Here is an 18,722-nt window from a genome sequence, read left to right on the forward strand (position 1 = left end):
AATAAAATCTTTAAAAAAAAAAAAAGAACTGGGTTTGACTCCATCTTTTCACTCAATCTTATATTCAAAGAATATTTATGGAGTATCTAGTAGATACCAGGTACTGTTCTAGGTGTTGGGATGTATCGGTTAAGAAAAAAAAAAGATAGAAATTCTTGCCTTCATGGAGTTGTCATTCTAGCAAAGGAAGATACACAAAGACCAGTAAAGATAGTAAACAAGGAAAGTATACTGTATAATAGACAATGTAGAGCAAGATAAGGCAGATTGATACTGTAGAGAGAGGGAAGGGGTATGAAATTTTAAATGGAATAGACTTCAATGAGAAGGTATTGTTCAAACAAAGATTGGGAGGTGAGGAAGCAAGCCATGTGAATATCTGAGCTGGTGGGCCATCCAGGCTGAGGGAATGGCTAGTAAAAAAGCCCCACGCAAGACTGTGTCTGCCATCTGCAGGACCAGCAAAAGAGCAAGAGTGACTGGCGTGGGTGAGGGAAGAGAGGAAGAGGTCACAGGGAGCAGGAGGCCCATCCTAGAGAGCCTCATGGGCCATTGGAAAAAATCTGACTTCTAAAAGAATCATTCTGTGTTGAGAGAAGATTTCAAGGGAGGGCAGGAGTAGAAGGAGGGACCAGTTAAACAGCTACCGCAGTCCTCCAAAGGAGATTAATGGTGACTTGGACCATAGTGAAAGCAGTGAAATGGTGAGAAGGGGTAGAATCTGGACACATTTGACAGACTGGATGTGGGGTATGACAGATGCCTGGGATAAAGACTTCATTTTCCAGTCTCTGCCGATGGTAGGTGGAGTCATCTAATTCTAAGTTTTGGCTCTTGGGACATAAGCAAAAGGAGGTGGACAACTTCTTAAAGGAAGGGGCATACCCTCCGCTTTGCCTCTTACCTCTCCTTGCTGGCGACAGTCAGCGTAATACTGGTAGCCATCTTGCACGTTGCCATCTTGGATCCCCCCAGGGAGCCGGGGAGTGACCCAGGGAGGAGCTTTCATAGCAGTCCCAGTCTGCCCATGCGTGGCTTCTTGTGACATGAGAAAGGAAGACACTGCTGCGTATCTGAGCCCTTTTACTTTAAATCTCTGCACAAGAGGTCAATGTCTACCACACCTAAGAGCACGGATGTGTGATCTTTATCTCACACATGTCAACAGGACTTTATCTTGCACATGAAAGTCTAGGCCAACCCAAGGGAAATATTGTAATGGCAGAAATTAAACCTTTTAGAAGTTACAAAAAGGAAGTTGGAAGTGTGAATACCTTACTTCTCATAATGAACTATTTCATTCACAAAATGTTTTTTTTTTTTATTTGAATAATAGTTGACATACGATGTTATATTCATCTCAGGTTTACAACATAGTGGTGTGACAATTCTATGCCTTCACAAAATACTTTTAACTACATTACTTTTTTTAATTCTTGAAACAACACTGTGAGTAGAGTATTATTCTCCACTTTATTGTCATCACCCAGTGGGTAGGGACTGTATTTTAATCATTTTTGTATCCACATCCTCTGTGTCTTCAGTCCAAGGTCTAACATCCAAATGTGTTTAGTAGATATCTGATTAATAAATACATTTGCAGGGCACCTGGGTGGCTCAGTCAGTTGAGTGTCTGCCTTTGGCTCAGGTCATGATCCCTCGGTCCTGGGATCGAGTCCTGCATCCCACTCCCTGCTCAGTGGGGTGTCTGCTTCACCCTGTCCCTCTGCTGCTCCCCATGCTTGTGCTCTGTCTCTCTCTCTCTCTGTCTCAAATAAATAAATAAAATCTTTTTAAAAAGATCCCTCTGAGGTAGGGATCCTTACCCACCATTACAGATGGCGAAACGGGGACCCGGTGACAAGTACCTTTCAGATGCACCACGCTAGTAAATGCAAAGCTGCAATTTCCTCCTGTTCACTACTCCACCGTTCACTGTCTACTCCAGCAAACATCACCTCTGCCATTCAGAGAATCCACCTAAACTCTTCAGTGAGCAGACAAAGGAGAAATAAAGACAAAATCCCTGTGGAGGGGAGCACAGGGTGGGCGTGCATCTCTCTGTACTCTCCTGGGAAGCACCTCAGTGACTCTGGGCTGCCTTCCTGAGGCCCCACAGCCAGAATGGGAAGATGTAGACCACAGGGGACCGTGGGGAAGACAGCCCCTGCTCTGGGGCCAATGAGGTGTAACCACTGCACCCTGGGCACTGGAGCCATCCAAGGTCTCTGAAACCTTTTATGGCAGGTCCACTAAGCCTGCAAATCCTAGTGGCCGTAGTATATTTTCAAAGGCTTAACCAGCTCAGTAAGAAGAATGCCCTGGAATCTTCACTAATTCAGTGAGGTCTGTTTCCAAGACATGGGGCTTAGAGTCCAAGAATCTTACTGAGTATCATCTGGGCTGCTTAACAGAGGAAAATCACAGCAAGTTCAAGGTGTCGGTGACTGTGATGGAAATGGGCTCTAGTGAGCATGAAATTAAATCAAATAAAAGCGTGGAAAACCTTGAAAAACCTCTTCCTGTCTTAAATGAAAACCACAGCAAATGTATATGAATAATGCCTTGATGTCCAATTTTTTTCTAACAAAGTAAATCTTTTCAAAGGGTTAGAAGAGTTAGGGACAGCATGTGGCCTTTCAAACACACGCTTACATGTAAATAATTAATGCAGTATCTGTGCTGTCAAAATTATTTTACCACCACGTTTAACTAAACAGTTTTTTTAAAAAGGTCCTTGGTTTTCTTATGAATGTGATAGAAAATAATCCACGGCATGGAAACACACATAGATGAAACACAATGTGGAAAATCACACACGGTAAGTTCTCCAGTCAGTATGAACAAAACGACGGTAATATGATATTTTTGTTGATACTTAACTATAGTGGGTCTATTTCATGATACTTTGCAGATGCAAAGATGGATGATGAAATTCTTATCCCATGAAATATCCTATGTCAAAGCGGTTGAAGATACATAGAAATCTGTTCAGTTTAATTCAACAAACATTTGCTGAACACATTATCAACCATACACGTTACCAGGAACTCTATCAAGTATTAGAAAGAGTCAAAGTTGAACTGTTTCCCACTCCCCCCACCCCAGAGCTCACAATGTTGCGGGGGCGGGGGGGGGGGAGATGAAATTGCAGGCATCAATTTCAAGTGATATATTTTCTCAAAGCTCTGAAAACAGGATGCATCTTACAATCAACAACATGTCAAAATGTAATTGGCAGCACTTTTTCTTTTTTAATGGCACATAAAATAATGGAATAACTTACTATCCATGTAAATGAAGTTTAGATTCAATGAACTATGGTAATTATTGTGTAAGACAGAACATAGTGCTAAAACAAAGAGGTCCAAAATTTCCTTTCAAACCTAAACATACCATCCCTTCAGAACTTAAGTCCTTAATGGGTAATGGTAAATAAGGTAGGAATGATTACACAAAAGCACTTACAAATTATTTTGTTCATAATAATAAAACATTGAAAATGCACTGCTATTTATATAACTTTAATTAATAGTAATGGATATTATATAGTTCATTTCTATTTACTTTGCTTCCTTGAAATTTTTCAGGATCTCCTCTCTTCTGGTCACTATAAATTTTGTTTTACATACCTGCTGATAATATGCACACTAAGAGCAGTTTTGTTTTCCAGAATTTGGTCTTTCACCCAAATATTCAATTTCGTCTTGAGTGCATGGCTCACAGTTACTACTCAGTCCATGGGACATTGATTTCCCAGAAATGAAGAACGATGTGAATGCTTATTTTTTTAATAGCATTTTATTTTATTTTTAAGTAGGCTTCGTGCCCAATGTGGGGCTTGAACTCATGATCCTGAGATCAAGAGTTGCATGCTTTACTGGCTGAGCCAGCCAGGTGCCCCTAAAACAATGTGAATGTTTATGATGAGAAACAAACAACAAACAAAACTTTGGGGGAAGATTTTTTCAATATTTTCAGCTTAGTGTATCTGACAGGTATTTCTCAATGAACAAACCTTCCCACTAGTTTTCTCCTCCTCATATCATCCATATATCCTATGCTTCAGCCACAGAAGGTCGCTGCAAATCCCCAGCCCTGCCTTATGCTGTCCATGCCTCATTGTCTTTGCTCCTGCATTTTGTTTTTTTGTTTTTTTTGGCCTGGAATGCACTTTCCCTCTCTCTACACTTGGAAAGGTCTCGTTCAACTTTCAAAACCCAAGTCTAACCTCACTGTCTTATCTTAGGCTTCCCCAGGGAAGAAGGGTCTGAGACCAGGGCTTCAGACACTAATTTATTTGGGAAGTAGTCCCAAGGATTATGAAGGAGGACTGGAAAGAGCATGCCAGTAAAGGAGGGAAAGTCAATTCAAGAGTAAGTTATTGCTTTATTCCATTCTGTGAACAAAGGGGCTCCATGCTACAGGAATTTGCTCCCCATTGGTCATCCATTGTCTTGTGGGGTGTTAACACCCTTGCTTTCCCGGATTGTGCAAGAGTGCACTTTCTGCTGCAGAAAGTAGGAGATGGTGGTGCTGTCAGGTTACACCTGCGTGAAGCTGGTTGCCATGGCAATCGCTGGAGCAAAAGGTGACCTAGAGAGGATGAAAGGCAGAGCATAAGAGGGGCACAGAATTAGCCTTGCCCCATCAGTCCTCCATGGTGCCAGGCACAGACCTCTGCTTCACGGCCTTTGTTCTGTTGCTTCTAATGATCCATTTATATATTGAGTATGAATTTCTTTTTTTTTTTTTAAGATTTTATTTATTTGACAGAGAAAGACAAAGCCAGAGAAGGAACACAAGCAGGGGAAGTGGGAGAGGGAGAAGCAGGCTCTCCACTGAGCAGGGAGCCCGATGCGGGGCTCGATCCCAGGACCCTGGGATCATGACCCGAGCTGAAGGCAGACACTTAATGACTGAATCACCCAGGCGCCCCTTGAGTATGAATTCCTTATCAGTGGTGACAAGATCTTGTTCACGTCAGAGGTCACTGAACCCAGCAGAGTCAACAGCAAGCAGCATATGGACTTAGGACCCCTCAATGTGGCAAAAACACATGTTTTAAATGAATGGGAAACGTTATGGCAGCCAGTCTATTTCTCAAGTAGTCGATATGACTGTTCAAATGAGAAGTTAGGATGCAGTGTGAAAAAAGGAGAAATATGTCAGGTGAATTCAACACAAAAACCAGCGTAGACAAAGATGTACTTATCCACGATACTGGGGAAAAGGAATTATTTTAACAAAAGTATCAGTTCTCTTTTGTGGGATTTTTTTCCTCAGGAAACCTGACAAAAAGAAACATCATATGGGTCATGTTATCAACCACTCGGTATATAATCCTAAATAAGTTTCAGTGAACTCGTATTGCTAATATCTACCTTTAATCTCAACAGATTCCCGACAATGACTCCCTGATTCACTCAGAATGAAAACTAAAGTCCTTACAATGACACCTCAAGCTCTACAAACTGTGGTCCTGTTACCTGTCTGGCCTCCTCCCCTCCTGCTCTCCCTCTGCTCACCTTCCTCCACCGTGCTGGCCACCACCAGACACACTCCCACCCAGAGCCTTTACACTGGCTGTTTCTTCCACCTGAACACTTTCTCCTGACATCAGCTTGGCAACTCCCTCAGCTTGGCAAGACTCTGCTCAAATGCCACCTTCCCAACAAGTCCTATGCTGAGCCCCCTTTTTAAAACCTGCACCCCTCCACCACTCTGAACTCTCGGGATCCATATCCTGCTCTATAGTAGGTACTCAGTAAACACTGAATTGAACGAAATGTCTTGAAGCTTTGAGATAACAATATGCTTCCTAATATAGAGGACATATTGCTCATCCAAACATTGGTAAGGCATCTACTATGTGCTAGATGTGGATAACATGGACATGATCCCTGTCCTCAAGGAGGTCCCAGGCTAGTGTGGAGGCAATTACCGGCCAGTGTTGGGCTCTCTGACATAAGCATGCACTGTGGCTCTAGGGTCTCAGAGAAGGGGGTTTGTGTGAATGGGCAGGAAGATAAGCAAGGGCACAATGCTGAAGCTGACTTTTCATATAGAAAGGGAGCTACCTAGACAACAAAGGGAAGGACACTGGGCAGGATTTTGTGCATACATACTCGATCATGTGTGAACTCTAGAACTGAGAGTCAGCGCAGGTTTACATTTCGTCTTACACAGCCCTTCAGAATCAATACAGACTGAATTTTTCCCTCAAGTTGGAGACTTGCCTTCTGCCTCCCCTGAATCCCCTCCAAAACAATAAAGAGGCAGGCAATAAAACATCACACATCTCTCCTTCACTAATGAGAAGGGACTTTGGGACTCTATTTAGGTTTGTAATTGTTCCTTCCTCTATTGGGTTGTGTATTTTTTGTCAGGATCATAATGCAACTGTTATATACATGTGTGTATATTTATATTTATATTTATATAGTTATCATTTAAAATATCCATTGATTATGTGTTTATAAAGTAAGTTTTCTATACTCAATTAAAAAAAAAAAACTCTGGCTTTACTTTTTTCTAGTTGATTCACTCATTCCTTCAACGAACAATTATTAAGTGATTATAATGTACCAGGCATTGTAGCTAGATGCTGTGGATACACAGAGGAACAGAAACACGTTCCCTGCCCTGAAGAAGACTTCAGTAGTGCCGTAGGCAGAACTGTGAAAAACTAAGAACATGGAAGTGTTACATGTAGTAGGAGAGAAGGATTTAGGGCAATAGTCCCGAACTGCAGGTCAGATGTAGCCCACATAATTGTGTGTTCGGTTCAACAGTGTTTGTTTGGTTTTTTTTTTTTAAAGATTTTATTTATTTATTCATGAGAGACAGAGAGAGAGAGAGAGAGAGAGAGGCAGAGGGAGAAGCAGGCTTCCCGCGGAGCAGGGAGCCTGATGCAGGACTCGATCCCAGGACCCTGGGATCATGACTTGAGCCGAAGGCAGACGCTTAACCATCTGAGCCACCCAGGCGCCCTCAACAGTGTTTTTTAAAACTTTGAATGGTTTTTTTACAAATTAATCCTGATTTCTGGCTTGTCTTAAAAGAAAAATCAAAAGACCTGGCCACTCTGAGCCTGAGATCCAAAATGGCAACAGTTGACCACAGCTGAGTCAGAACCAGCCCTTTCAGAGGGAACAAGAGGAGGGGGAAGGAGCACGGAAGGCAGAGCGCCCCTGAACGTGGAGGGGCCTGGAACGTGGGAAGTGTTGCACATTCCAGGCAGAAGGAATATTTTATTTATGGCCCATACTTCACTAAGCAGCCAACCATATACAAACCCATGCAAACGTCGACAATTCCATCCCCGTTTTGCCCGTGACAGTGTTCAGAAATGTCTGCGACATGAACAAGAACATGATCAAAGAATTTTACCTCTGGAGGAGATTATTTCATAGGTCATTTTCCAAGTGAAGAAGCGGCCATCTAGAGGGGTTGAGTAATGTGCCTGGTGCAGTGCTAACAGGAGCCCATAGCTGTTAATGGATTATACTAAAGGCTTGGGGGAACAGAGAGAAATGGCAACATAGAACAGTACAGCGGGGCATCTGTTGTTTTCCTCACCCAGCATCCATTCTTCCTCCCTCTGGAAACAGTACCCTTATTTTGCTCTGGGGAGCCATCACACCTCCATCTTCCACGTGGTGCTGGTGGAACTGAGTCCACCTGGCTTCTTGGATGGCATGTGACCCAAGTCCGGCCACCAACACCCATCCTCCTGGAGCTCTTGAGAAAGAGGCCTAATCCTTCCACTGGGGGTTGCTGAGAAGCAATTCTGAATGATGCTATTAGAACCTAAGCTAAGACAGCATGATGTAAGGAAAACAACAATAAGTTACAGTTCCTTGGGTAAATCGCTTAACTGTTCTGAACCTCAGTTACCACATCTGTAAGTGAAAATAACAATCCCTTACCTCAAAGGGCTGTAAAGAAATAGTCTGTAAAATGCCTGGCACACAGTAGGAGCTCATTAATGTTGGCATCTTTTCTTTCCCTTCCGCATAATGTCAGATGGATGTAGCATTACTGTAATTAAAATGTAAGAAGTGCATTGGCAGACGTTCCTTACAACATATTGAGAACAGCTTTTTCAGTAGCTACCTTATGTGATTTCAGGGAACTGGGGAGGGAAAATAAAATAAAATGCAGCTTGTTTTCCTGGAACAATTGAAGCCACAGCCAATGCGTGCCAAGTGTAGCCCCTAAGTCTATGTCTGCATTCATCTATTATCTCACCTCTGCATAGATAAAGTGGTTTTCCTCCCCACTCACTGGCCATTTTATTTTTAAAATGGGAACACTTGAATCCCTGGCAATCATTTAGCTGACAGTTTGGATCATAATGTAACAATAACATTAGTGAGCAGTTGTGTGACAGTTCCTGCTTTTAAAGCACTTTACAAATCTGAGCTAATTAGCATGAACGCTAACATGCCAGCTTTTTATGGATTAATATTGCAATTATACTTTGCTTTTTCAATAAAAATGCAGTGATCTTTTTTCACCAGAAATAGGGAGAAATGAAATGAATAAACTGCCTCTCCAGTGGATTCATACACAGTGCAGTTAAAATGTGAGTCAGACACTTTCTTGACTGAATGTTCCTCTAACAACATTCGTGAGGATTTACAGGTATGGCACCTCTTGCAAATTCTGTTTTAGGATCAATGAAGGAAATAAAGTGTATTAATGTGGGACTGAGAAGGAATCTGTAAACCCAAGATAAGTTTCCAACCTTTGAAATACACTTTCTACTCATTTCTAGATTTAAGCACCTCAAAGAAATCAGAAAATTATCTGATTATGATTTACTCTTACACCAAATGAGAAAATACCAATTCATGTAGTATTGCGAAAGACCCTATTCCTTTTGTTGTGAATTAAAATATAATAGAGTAAGTATAGAGGAATAAAGACTTGGGTTGGAATCGCACCTCTAGTACTCAGCTATCTAACTGTAACTTTCTGAATTTTGGTTTCCTTACCTCTAAAATGTGGGATGGGGTGGGTTGATAATACTTACCTTGCATGATTCTTGGGAGGTCCAAAAGGGATTCTACCTTATATAATATCCAGGATATGACAGGTGCTCATATTAGCCCTGACCCATCCTCTCTGTTTGTAATTCATCTTCCTCCCTTTCTGCTCTAAAATTATTCTGACATTCATTCAGTTTCAGTTTATGGAAAGCAGAGCACCATCATGAATTAAAATTTTTGTTAGGTATTATAAATAACTAAATTTAAAGGGACTAGGAATAATTATGAAAGTTCATTTTGGTGGGAAAAATCTAAACATATGATCACTTGAAAACTCCTTTGAACACACTATGAGTCTATGGCCATACCACCCTGAACGCACTTGATCTCGTCTGAACATACTATGAAATTGTATAGATATCTCAGTTAAATTTCGTCATTTTGTCCTCTGTTCTTTGTATAATTTAGCAAAAAGTGATGTGAGGAGGTATAACACTGGAAAGGCTGCCTAAGACAGAAGCCTGTATGAGCACACTTAAATTGTTTCATTCATTCATCAGTTCAATATTTATTGAGCACCTATGACGTGTCAGACACCATGCTGAATGTTGCTGGTATAAGGACCAGTATAAGGACTAGCAGACAGAGCCTTTGTCCTTAAAGAATTCACAGTCTCATGGTGGAGGCAGACAAGTGAATGAACAGTTGCAATAATGTGAGCAATAAATGCTAGTATATGCTACTCAAGGCCAATATCTAATTTCTTGAGAAGTCATAAATTCTTTAAGAGAAATGGTGTTTATCCTGCCAACATGATTTGTAGAGGGTGAGCACTCAGTATGGGGTCAAAAGACCCGGATTCTGGTCCCAGTTCTTTGACTAGCTATATATCCTTTGATAGTCATTTCAGTTTTCTGAGCCTCAGTTTCCTCATCTGTAAAGTGTGACTGATGATAACAGTCCTCACTGGGTTATTGTAAAGATCAAAGGTCATGAGAGTGAATTTTTAATTAATTGCAAAGATCTCCTAAAGTAAGTCACATACTTAAATGTTTTTTGAATTTTAAAATAGAAGTTGTTTAGTACTTCACATAATCCCTGAATGATCCTTTTCCTTAAAACATGAAGGAAGGAAGGAAGGAAAAAAGAAAGGAAGAAAGGAAGGAAGGAAGAGAGAAAGAAAGAAAGAAAGAAAAGAAATAAAAGAAAGGAAAGAAAAGAAAGCAAAGAAAGAAAGAAAGAAAGAAAGAGAAAGAAAGAAAGAAAAAAGAAAACCAGCCACCTTTCAGTCCAAAGCAGGTCTGGCTTTGATCTTTTCAGCACTCCAGGTAGATATTTACCATTATCCCCATTTTATCAATGAGAGAAGTGAAGAGCCAAGAATCTGTCCAAGAGCACGATCTCCTCAAAGCCCAAGCCCGGGAAACTTCCCAAGGTCTTTACATACCAACAAAAGACCGAAGCACCAAGCCTCAGAAGACCGCGGTGATCTTTTCTCGGAAAGCCCCGCCTCCCCCTCGCGGAAGGGGCTGTACTAGGCTTCAACTCCGCCCCGTGACTCATGCGACCCCGCCCCCAAGTCTTCCACCTCTCGCGGGATCTCTCGGGAGGACGGATGGGATTAGGTCCCATCATGGCGGCTGAAGAAGCGGATGTGGATATCGAAGGGGACGTGGTGCCAGCCGCGGCACAGCCAGGGTGAGGCGTAGAGACCGAGTCTCGCAGGGATGGGGAGGAGCGCGCGTGCGAGGAAAGTACCTTGGAAAGGCTGCGGGTTCAGCAAGGAACAGGGGAGAGGAAGCACATTCGCTGGGCCAGGGTCTCCTGGTGGCCGGGGAGGTGCCGCGCCCATCCTGCTTGTAAGCTACTCCTGAGCCCAGGGGGCGTAGGTACCCGCGGCTGGTGTCGGATGGCTGTTTCACCTTTTACCAGGATGTTCTGAGGGCGCCGACTTCGCCGAGCACGTTGCACTCTATCCAACAATTAGATTCCTTCTATGATAATCTCAACCCCAGAATCCCCCTCCCCTTTGCCCCCTCCGGACAGTAACTAGAACAAGAGCGGCCTCTGAACGGACCTGAGCTCAGGGATCCTTGTTCCATCGCTTGTAAGCCGTGTGACCTTGGGCGTGTCGTTTCATCCCTACTGACAGGTTTCTTATTCCACATGGGGTTAGTTGTGAAAAACTTCCTGAGAGTCAGCTTGACTTAAAGGAAAGGGACAGGACTTTAGAGTTGGACAGCTCTGGGTTCTCCAGCATGGGCCGGCCTTGTCCGTTACTAGCAGTGTGACCTTGGATCAGACAGGTAATTTGCCTGAGCTTCAGACTGCTCATAGAAAACTGACAGTCATGGTTATTGTGAACATCAAATGAAGTAATTATGGGATGTGCTATAGCATACAGTAGGAGCTAGGTAAATGTTCTGTTTTTCACCATCTCCTTACCCTCGTGGAGATTATTGTGAAGACCTAGTGAGGGGTCACAGTTTATTTAATACAGAGTCCTGCAGAACAGGCCAGTGTGGTTTCAAGCAGCATCCTCCAGTTTGAGAGATCTAGCCCTTTGACTGCTTGCTTTCCAAATAAGAAATTGATACCTACTATTTTTAAAATGTGCTTCCCCAGTCACCTTTTAGAATTAGAAGAGGCCTAGACTGGTCAGGAATCAAAAGACCTCAGTTATAAACTTAGCCAGTTATGGTGCTTATAAATATGAACAACCTCTTTAGAAGTCTGTTAGGTTGAATGAACCATGTGGAATTGCCAATCTTAGACCATTTTTAACTTACAAAATGGCAATTTCATACAGTCCAACCTAATGTTAGGGACTCTGTAAATTATGGAGAACAGTACCCACCCTGCCCTGAGGGATTAAGATAGTGGGTTTAAAGTTCTACTGAACTCTAAAGCACTATAAAAATGTGAGGAGTAATTAAATTCATTTAGTCATTCTCTCCCAGACCTTTAGACAAAGCAGTCCAAAGCTATACAGATGAATAGGGAACTTTTATTAACAATCGTTGTTCACATTTGTGTAGATCAAGCTACCAAGTTAATCTTGACTAAGTGCTCTTACATGCATGATTTAATTTACTTTTCACAGTAAGTCTATGTGTTAAGTAGGCAGGGATGCTTACCTGGAGTCCAGAGAGAAGTGAGTTGGCTTTGGAAACACAGAAGATCATCTGTGAGCATTGGCTCTGCCCCTTTTCCATAGGTTCTTCTTTATTTTTCTGATCGTGTTTAATTTTTTTTTGCCTTCTCTTTTTCTTTCCTTTCTCTTACTATTGTACTCAAGCCTTAGGTCTACAGGTGGTACCTATGATCATCTAAGACTCATGCAAGCTGGATTACAAAGGTTATTGGTTCCTGATGGTCAGAGCCTTTGCCTTACCCAGCTCCAAGGAGCATCATTAACATTATATTCTGGTGAATGGTGCCCCCTGAAGTGTGTGTAGGTAGAGCTAATGATAACATCTGTGGAAACGTTGAGGATTAACTGAAAGCACACTTTTAAGTACTTGCTAAGTTCTAGGTACCAAAGTTAGAAGGTGGCATTGAAACTTTGGTTTCCCTTTCACTTCTGCCTTTCCTCCTCATCTTCCTTTTCGCCTGCTTGTCCTTTAAATCCGTGTTCCAAGGGGTTTGTCATAAGACTTCTAACTAACCACACAGTCCCTGGTTATACCATCTCTCAAGATTTAAATTTCTGTCTGTTAGGCTGGATCATATACAATTTTGCCAATGTTCAACCATTTTTGACCATAAGAAAAACGGCAGTTTCCTAAAATTCCACCTAATACATACTGATGTTTTCCATATCTCTCACCAACCCAAATCTCTCTCCTGAGCTTTAGATCCATTTATCTAATTCTCTGAATCTATCTGTTCTTGGATGTTCCACAAGCACCTCAATCTCAGCTTATAAACTTCCCACCACACCTGCCATCTGCCTTCAAGTTCCCTAGTTCAGTAGATGGCACCATCCGCCCAGGAACTCAAGGCACAGATAGAGACTTTATCCCTTTTCCTTACCTCTCTCCTTCTACCCCTTCTATAAGTTGCTAAAGGTCTATTGATTCTAAGTATCCTCTCAAATGTATTCACTTCTTCCTGTTCACACTGCTTGTTCCCTGGGTCTAAGTTATTGTCACCTCTCTAGTATTTATATAATCACTTCCTCTTAACTGCTCCTTATCTCTTTGGCCCCCTTCTAAATTCTTTACTGAAGTTAGACCAGCCTTTCTTACATCCAGATCTCATCATGTTATTCCCTTCAATCCCCGATTTGCTTTATGAGAAAATCCTCATTCCTCCTGCAGACCTGGATGATCCATGCCCCACCTACCTTGTTCATTTAATCATTAAACAAATGTTGATGAGCACCTTTTCTGTGCCAAGGCCTGGGTATATAGCAGTTATCAAACTAACTCCTTGCTCTCATAGAACTAACATTCTTATTGGGTAAGACACAGTAAAACTTACAATGGGCCAGATGGGGGTAAGTGGAAAAAGATAAAGAAGGGAAAGTGGATGGCATGTTAGCTTTATCTTGGAAAAGTGGCTCTGAAACTACAGGACTTCAGAGGTCAGCATGGATATAGTGGAAGGACTGGATTTGAAAAGTGAGGAAGCCACAGAATTGGCAACCAATTGAATATACATTGTGAAGAAAATAAGGACAGGCCCAGATTTCTGGCTTGGGCAGGTAGGGGGATGCATATCCTTTGTCTGAGATGGGGAACAATGGAAGAGTAGCAGATTTGAGAGGAATTTCTCAGCTAAGGTTTAAACATGTTAATTTATGCCGCCTGTGGAGATTCAGGTAGGTGTCCAGATGCATACACCAGAGGTGTGGAAGTTGCTAATCCTTATTGAGGAACACTATAAAAGACATTAAACCCGAAGTGAGAGGCGCCCAGGTGGCTCAGTCAGTTAAGTGTCTGCCTTCTGCTTAGGTCATGATCTTGGGGTCCTGGAATCAAGACCCATGTCGGGCTCTCTGCTCAGCAGGGAGTCAGCCTCTCCCTCTCCATCTGTGTTCCCGCCCCCACTCAAGTAAATAAATAAAATCTTAAAACAAAACAAAACAAAACATACCTGAAGTGGTACTAGTCCCCCTTCTGCACCGTTGGCAGACCTCTCCATAAGCAAAGGTTTCCTTCTGCCGATGCAAGTCTCAGAATCCTTTATTTAGCATTCCTGGCAGCCTCTACCAAATCAGAGTTAACACCTGAATTAAAATCTTTTTGCCATCAGCAGCTGAGAGAAATTACTGCTTTTAGTTTATTGTAGATAGTCCACAATTTATTATAACCACTGTAGAACTAATTGAAGATTCAAAAGTATAAACCTTTTTGCAGTCTAAGAGGTACAAAATTCTTACCACTAGACTAGGTCTGGGAAAAGTCAGTAATTTTCTAGGAAACTTTATAACTTCAAGATATAAAAAAGCAAGTATTGAATTTAACTATATCATTAATTCAGCCTTCCAAAACTTAACTATTCAGCTTTTTTATGTGAGTAGTGAGCAGCGTGACTTTAGAGAGTTTTTATTAGTTCAGTGAAAAGAATGAGAATTAACAAAGTTTAATCCCCCATGGACATAGAAAAGGCCCCAAATAACCCAAGTTAATTTTTTTATTAGACAAATTGTTATTAAAACATCAGATTTTCTTTTTACTTTACTGTCGAGTATTTTCCAATTTGACTCTTTGATCTTTTTTTTTTTTTTTTCATTTTGAGGGCATTGCTGTTATTGATGGCTTTTATGCTTTAGATATAACTAAAAGAATTGATTATAAAGTGGAATTCCTATATACATATGGATGCTCATCAAAAAAGCTCTGAAGTGTTGGTTCATGGCCGTAGAGCATGTGTGGTTGCTGCTTTGGGGTACTTTTTTCCTCATGAAGTTATTTATTCTTGGGGAACAAAAGAAGTGAACAGACTGGCTGGTTGCAGTTGAGATAGGGTGAGCTAAAAAGGATGGCTTAAAGCTACTCTATATTCCATAGGTTAAAGAAATAGAGTAGGCATTTCTGCAATGTTAAGTCTGTTAAGGGAAGAAGGAAATGAAACATTTGCTTAACATCCATACCCTGCCAGTTCCTGTGTTGTGTGAATGCTATTTATTAATTGGTATAATACCACTTTTTACCCATTTTCTTAATTATTACAGAAGTGATGAAAATACAGCATCTGTTTTACAAGATCACTATCTTGATTCATCGTGGAGAACTGAGAATGGTCTTATTGTAAGTATTTTATGAAAATATCAGGTGCATAAGCTATTACTCATTGCCTGGAGTACCTCTTTTTTACTTGGTGCTAGTTCTCAGCAGTTACAGAGGTAATATACTGGAAACATTTTTCTTACTTTAAAAATAAAAGAAACTTATTCTTATTTCTTTTGACTTTGAAATGGTCTGTTGGGAAACAGCTTTGGAGCCAGCTAGATTAGGTACAAATCCTTGCTCTACGACTTACCAGATTTGTGAACCTTTGTTTCTTCATCTAAAAGACGGGGATCATTGCAGGGTTCATTTCTTTCATTTAGTGGTTATTTATTGAATTCTTACTGTGCGTCAGATGCTGGACCCGGGTTTGGGGGATACAGCTACAATCGAGACAGACATAGTCTTGCTCTCAAGTTGCTTATATGCTAAAAGGGAGTCAGGTAGACAAATTAAGTATAGACCATGAAGAACCCAAGATGCTGGCTCAGAGTAACAGGGTGGGGAACCTATTTTAGATAAAGTTGTCATTGAGGGAAATAGAAGGTGACAGTTCAGTTGAAAAGTAATAGAGAGGAGTAGATATGTGAAAAGCTGAGGAAAAACATTCTAGGCAGAAGGAATAGCAGCACAAAGTCTCTGTTTGAAAGCCAGTGTCTAGAATATAGTGGGAAAGTGGGGAGTGGCAGCTGTGACAGGGTTGGAGAGGCAGACCAGAGCTCTGTCATGCTTGTATGAAGCAAGACCAGAATCAGAGTCCAGTTAGGAAACATTTGTGGTAATCTAAGCAAGAGTTGGTGGTAGATTGGCCAGAGGTTGTGGCAGAGATGGATAGATTTTAATTATATTTTGGATGTAGAATTGCTTGGTAGATTGGTTATAGGATTGAGAAAAAAGGGAGGAATCCAGATGATTCCTAGGTTTCTAGGTGGAATAACTAGGTGACTCATAATGCTATTTACAAAGGTGGAAGCACAGGGAGAAACAGGTGAAGGTATGTGTTAGTGAGTTTTGAATATGTTAACTTTGAGAAGCCTACTGGATATCCAAGTGGACATGGGGGAGTGGGCAATTGGAAAAAACAGTCTAGATAGAGCTTAGAGAAGACACCTGAGCTGAAAATTTTTAAGTTTTGAGAGTTGAAAATGAGTATGATCATTTAAGGAGAGATTGTGGCTTAAAGGGAAAAAGAAGTGTGGTGAGTTTTGGAAATAGGTGAAATATCTAGCAACATGCTTGCTATCTGATAGGTCTCATACATGCTAGCCATTATGACTTTATCGTGGGTAGGAGCCTGAGCCTTGGAATCCAGCAGTCTTGTGTGTCAAGTCTCTCTTCCTCCCCTTGAAACACTTGCGGTGCTATGGCTGCATCGGTGAAGCAATAACCCCTGTCCCACAGTGTTGTCCTGGCAATCAGATATGTCTGGGCATAGTAAATGGTAGCTTTATTATTCATAATCATTGTATCATGTATTTCATTTGATAAAACATAGAAGATAATTTCAAAAAGCAGTAAATAAAAAAAATATACATTCTTTTTTAATAGCCTTGGACTCTGGATAGCACCATCAGTGAAGAGAACAGAGCTGTCATTGAGAAGATGTTGTTGGAAGAAGAGTATCCTTTAATGATTATGAGGAAAGTAAAGATTTCAGGGTGAAAAATCTATTAAGTGCAAGACTTACAAAAGAGATCATTGTTATTACTAGATGGGCCTTATTTGGCCCCAGACTGCAATTACATAATGTGTTAGCTACCTATGAAAAAAGCAGCATTTTATTCCTCTGTTTCTGTTTTACTGCACAGTCTAAGATCTAACTCAATATGTTTGAGTTTCTTTTTTCAGCCACCTCTATACTGTCTGAATGTTGAGTAGAAATTATAGAATGTTTTAAATCAGTGAGAACCTTTAGTCCATATCCAAGATCATTTAGTCTGAGCCTCCATCTACAGTTATAGAAGCTAAATCCCAGAGATGGTTAATTTACCCAGGGACACAATTTATCCACAGTTTAGTCACTAGCTTCTTGTCCTTGTTTCTTTCATCTGTTTGATGATGGCAACTTAACCTCTTTGGGATTCCATTTTCTTGTATATAAAATGAAAGGATTGAACAAAATGATTTCTGATTTTATGATTTTTTAAAAGATTATTAATAATAGTCTAATAAATAGTGGTTTATTTTAGCTCTCTCATCTGTATTTTATGGCTCTCTACCTCCTTTTTAGGCCAGAATTTCTCTGTTCCCTTTATTCCCAGTTATTGCTATGTTGATTTCAGAGTGTCTGTGTACCTTTGTCACAGGTTAACTCTTTTTAAAGGCTTTCTTACTCTCTTTCCCCAAACATACAGCTATAGCCTGCTTTTCAATAGAAAAATAGTGCAAGACTCATATATCATTTAAAATTTTCTGGTAGCCACATTTAAAACAGGTGGAATTAATTTTAATAAGATATTTTATTTAAGCCAGTATATTTAAAATAATATTTCAACATTTAATCGATAGACATTATTGAGGTATTTTACATTCTTTGTTTACATGTGGTATTGGCGAATACATTGAACAGTGCAAGTCTCAACTAATGAATACTTAAGTAGTAACGGGTTCACTTCCAGATTTAGAAGCAGAAATAATGAAGTAAGAGCTTTGTGAGCTCTTAGAGGACGGGGATCTTACATCTTTGTCCTCAGCTCCTCGTACGTAGCATATTATCTGACATAGACAATATATAGTCAATATTTGTTAAGGGAAGAACATGTGAGACTAATTAAAGAGTATTGCAGTAGGCTAGTTTTAAGAAGTTGGAGAGGGAAGCTCCGTGGTAGATTCGACCTGAGTTATTTGTATTAATGTAGGGAACACCCTGAACTCTATTACCTTTAGAACTAGGAAAACATACTCCCCAGTTAATCCTGGACAGCCAATCAAATTCATCACCTACATTCCCCATGTTTTAGGAAAAATGATTTAAATGAAACACAGACTATTTCTTTTAACCACTTCTAGGAGGGAATATAGGAAAAGCTAACATTTATGTAGCACACATTCTGTGCAGGTGCTGTGTTCATGTGATTTCACCTGTAATATTTAACCCATATAATAGCCATGTGAGGTATAAATATTTTTATCATAATTTTTGCAGATCTGGAAAAGGTTTTAAGAAGAATTGATTTAGCTAGGATTCAAGTATGATTTTCATGGATGTGAGTGCCTACTTAATATAAGTCACATAAAAATGATAGGATTTAATTATTATTTTAAAAGTTTCTTTAATAATTACACAGGTATTACTTATCTAAAAAATCACTTCCAGAAAAATTCTGGTTTGATCAAAAGGAAGATGATAAAAAATACATGAAGAGGTAAAATCAATTTTTAATACTCTTAGAAGTCTGAACTATATTTTTAAAAACTTGTTCACAAGTTTCCTTATTTTCTTTTTCATGTGGTGCAGTCTACAGAAAACAGCAAAAATCATGTATGTACT

At 40.4% G+C, this 18,722-nt stretch overlaps 1 protein-coding gene and 1 long non-coding RNA gene across 6 annotated transcripts in view; one reads left to right on the top strand and one right to left on the bottom strand.

The window, feature by feature from the left end:
- Window positions 1–4,030: 4,030 nt before the first annotated feature.
- Window positions 4,031–10,513, bottom strand: LOC116646884. The gene is made up of 3 exons (XR_004302234.1): window positions 10,444–10,513; window positions 7,932–8,043; window positions 4,031–4,596 (listed from the first exon to the last, which is right to left on the bottom strand). It is a non-coding gene; the product is annotated as an uncharacterized LOC116646884 (long non-coding RNA).
- A 91-nt stretch (window positions 10,514–10,604) lies between these two features.
- The window catches only part of MYSM1 (Myb like, SWIRM and MPN domains 1), a 39,011-nt gene continuing 30,893 nt past the window's right edge, over window positions 10,605–18,722 (top strand). For 4 of the 5 annotated variants that reach the window (XM_032427847.1, XM_032427857.1, XM_032427868.1 and 1 more), the window contains exons 1-5: window positions 10,605–10,694; window positions 15,178–15,253; window positions 16,781–16,851; window positions 18,520–18,597; window positions 18,690–18,713. In XM_032427847.1, coding sequence (XP_032283738.1) covers window positions 10,612–10,694; window positions 15,178–15,253; window positions 16,781–16,851; window positions 18,520–18,597; window positions 18,690–18,713 — 332 coding nt within the window. In that variant the 5' untranslated portion in view covers window positions 10,605–10,611. The remainder of the gene's footprint in view (window positions 10,695–15,177; window positions 15,254–16,780; window positions 16,852–18,519; window positions 18,598–18,689; window positions 18,714–18,722) is intronic. The other variant, XM_032427879.1, reaches the window with a different exon arrangement.

The sequence above is a fragment of the Phoca vitulina genome, unplaced genomic scaffold (genome assembly GCF_004348235.1).
Source record: "Phoca vitulina isolate PV1807 unplaced genomic scaffold, GSC_HSeal_1.0 scaffold2, whole genome shotgun sequence".
NCBI classification, from domain to species: domain Eukaryota; kingdom Metazoa; phylum Chordata; class Mammalia; order Carnivora; family Phocidae; genus Phoca; species Phoca vitulina.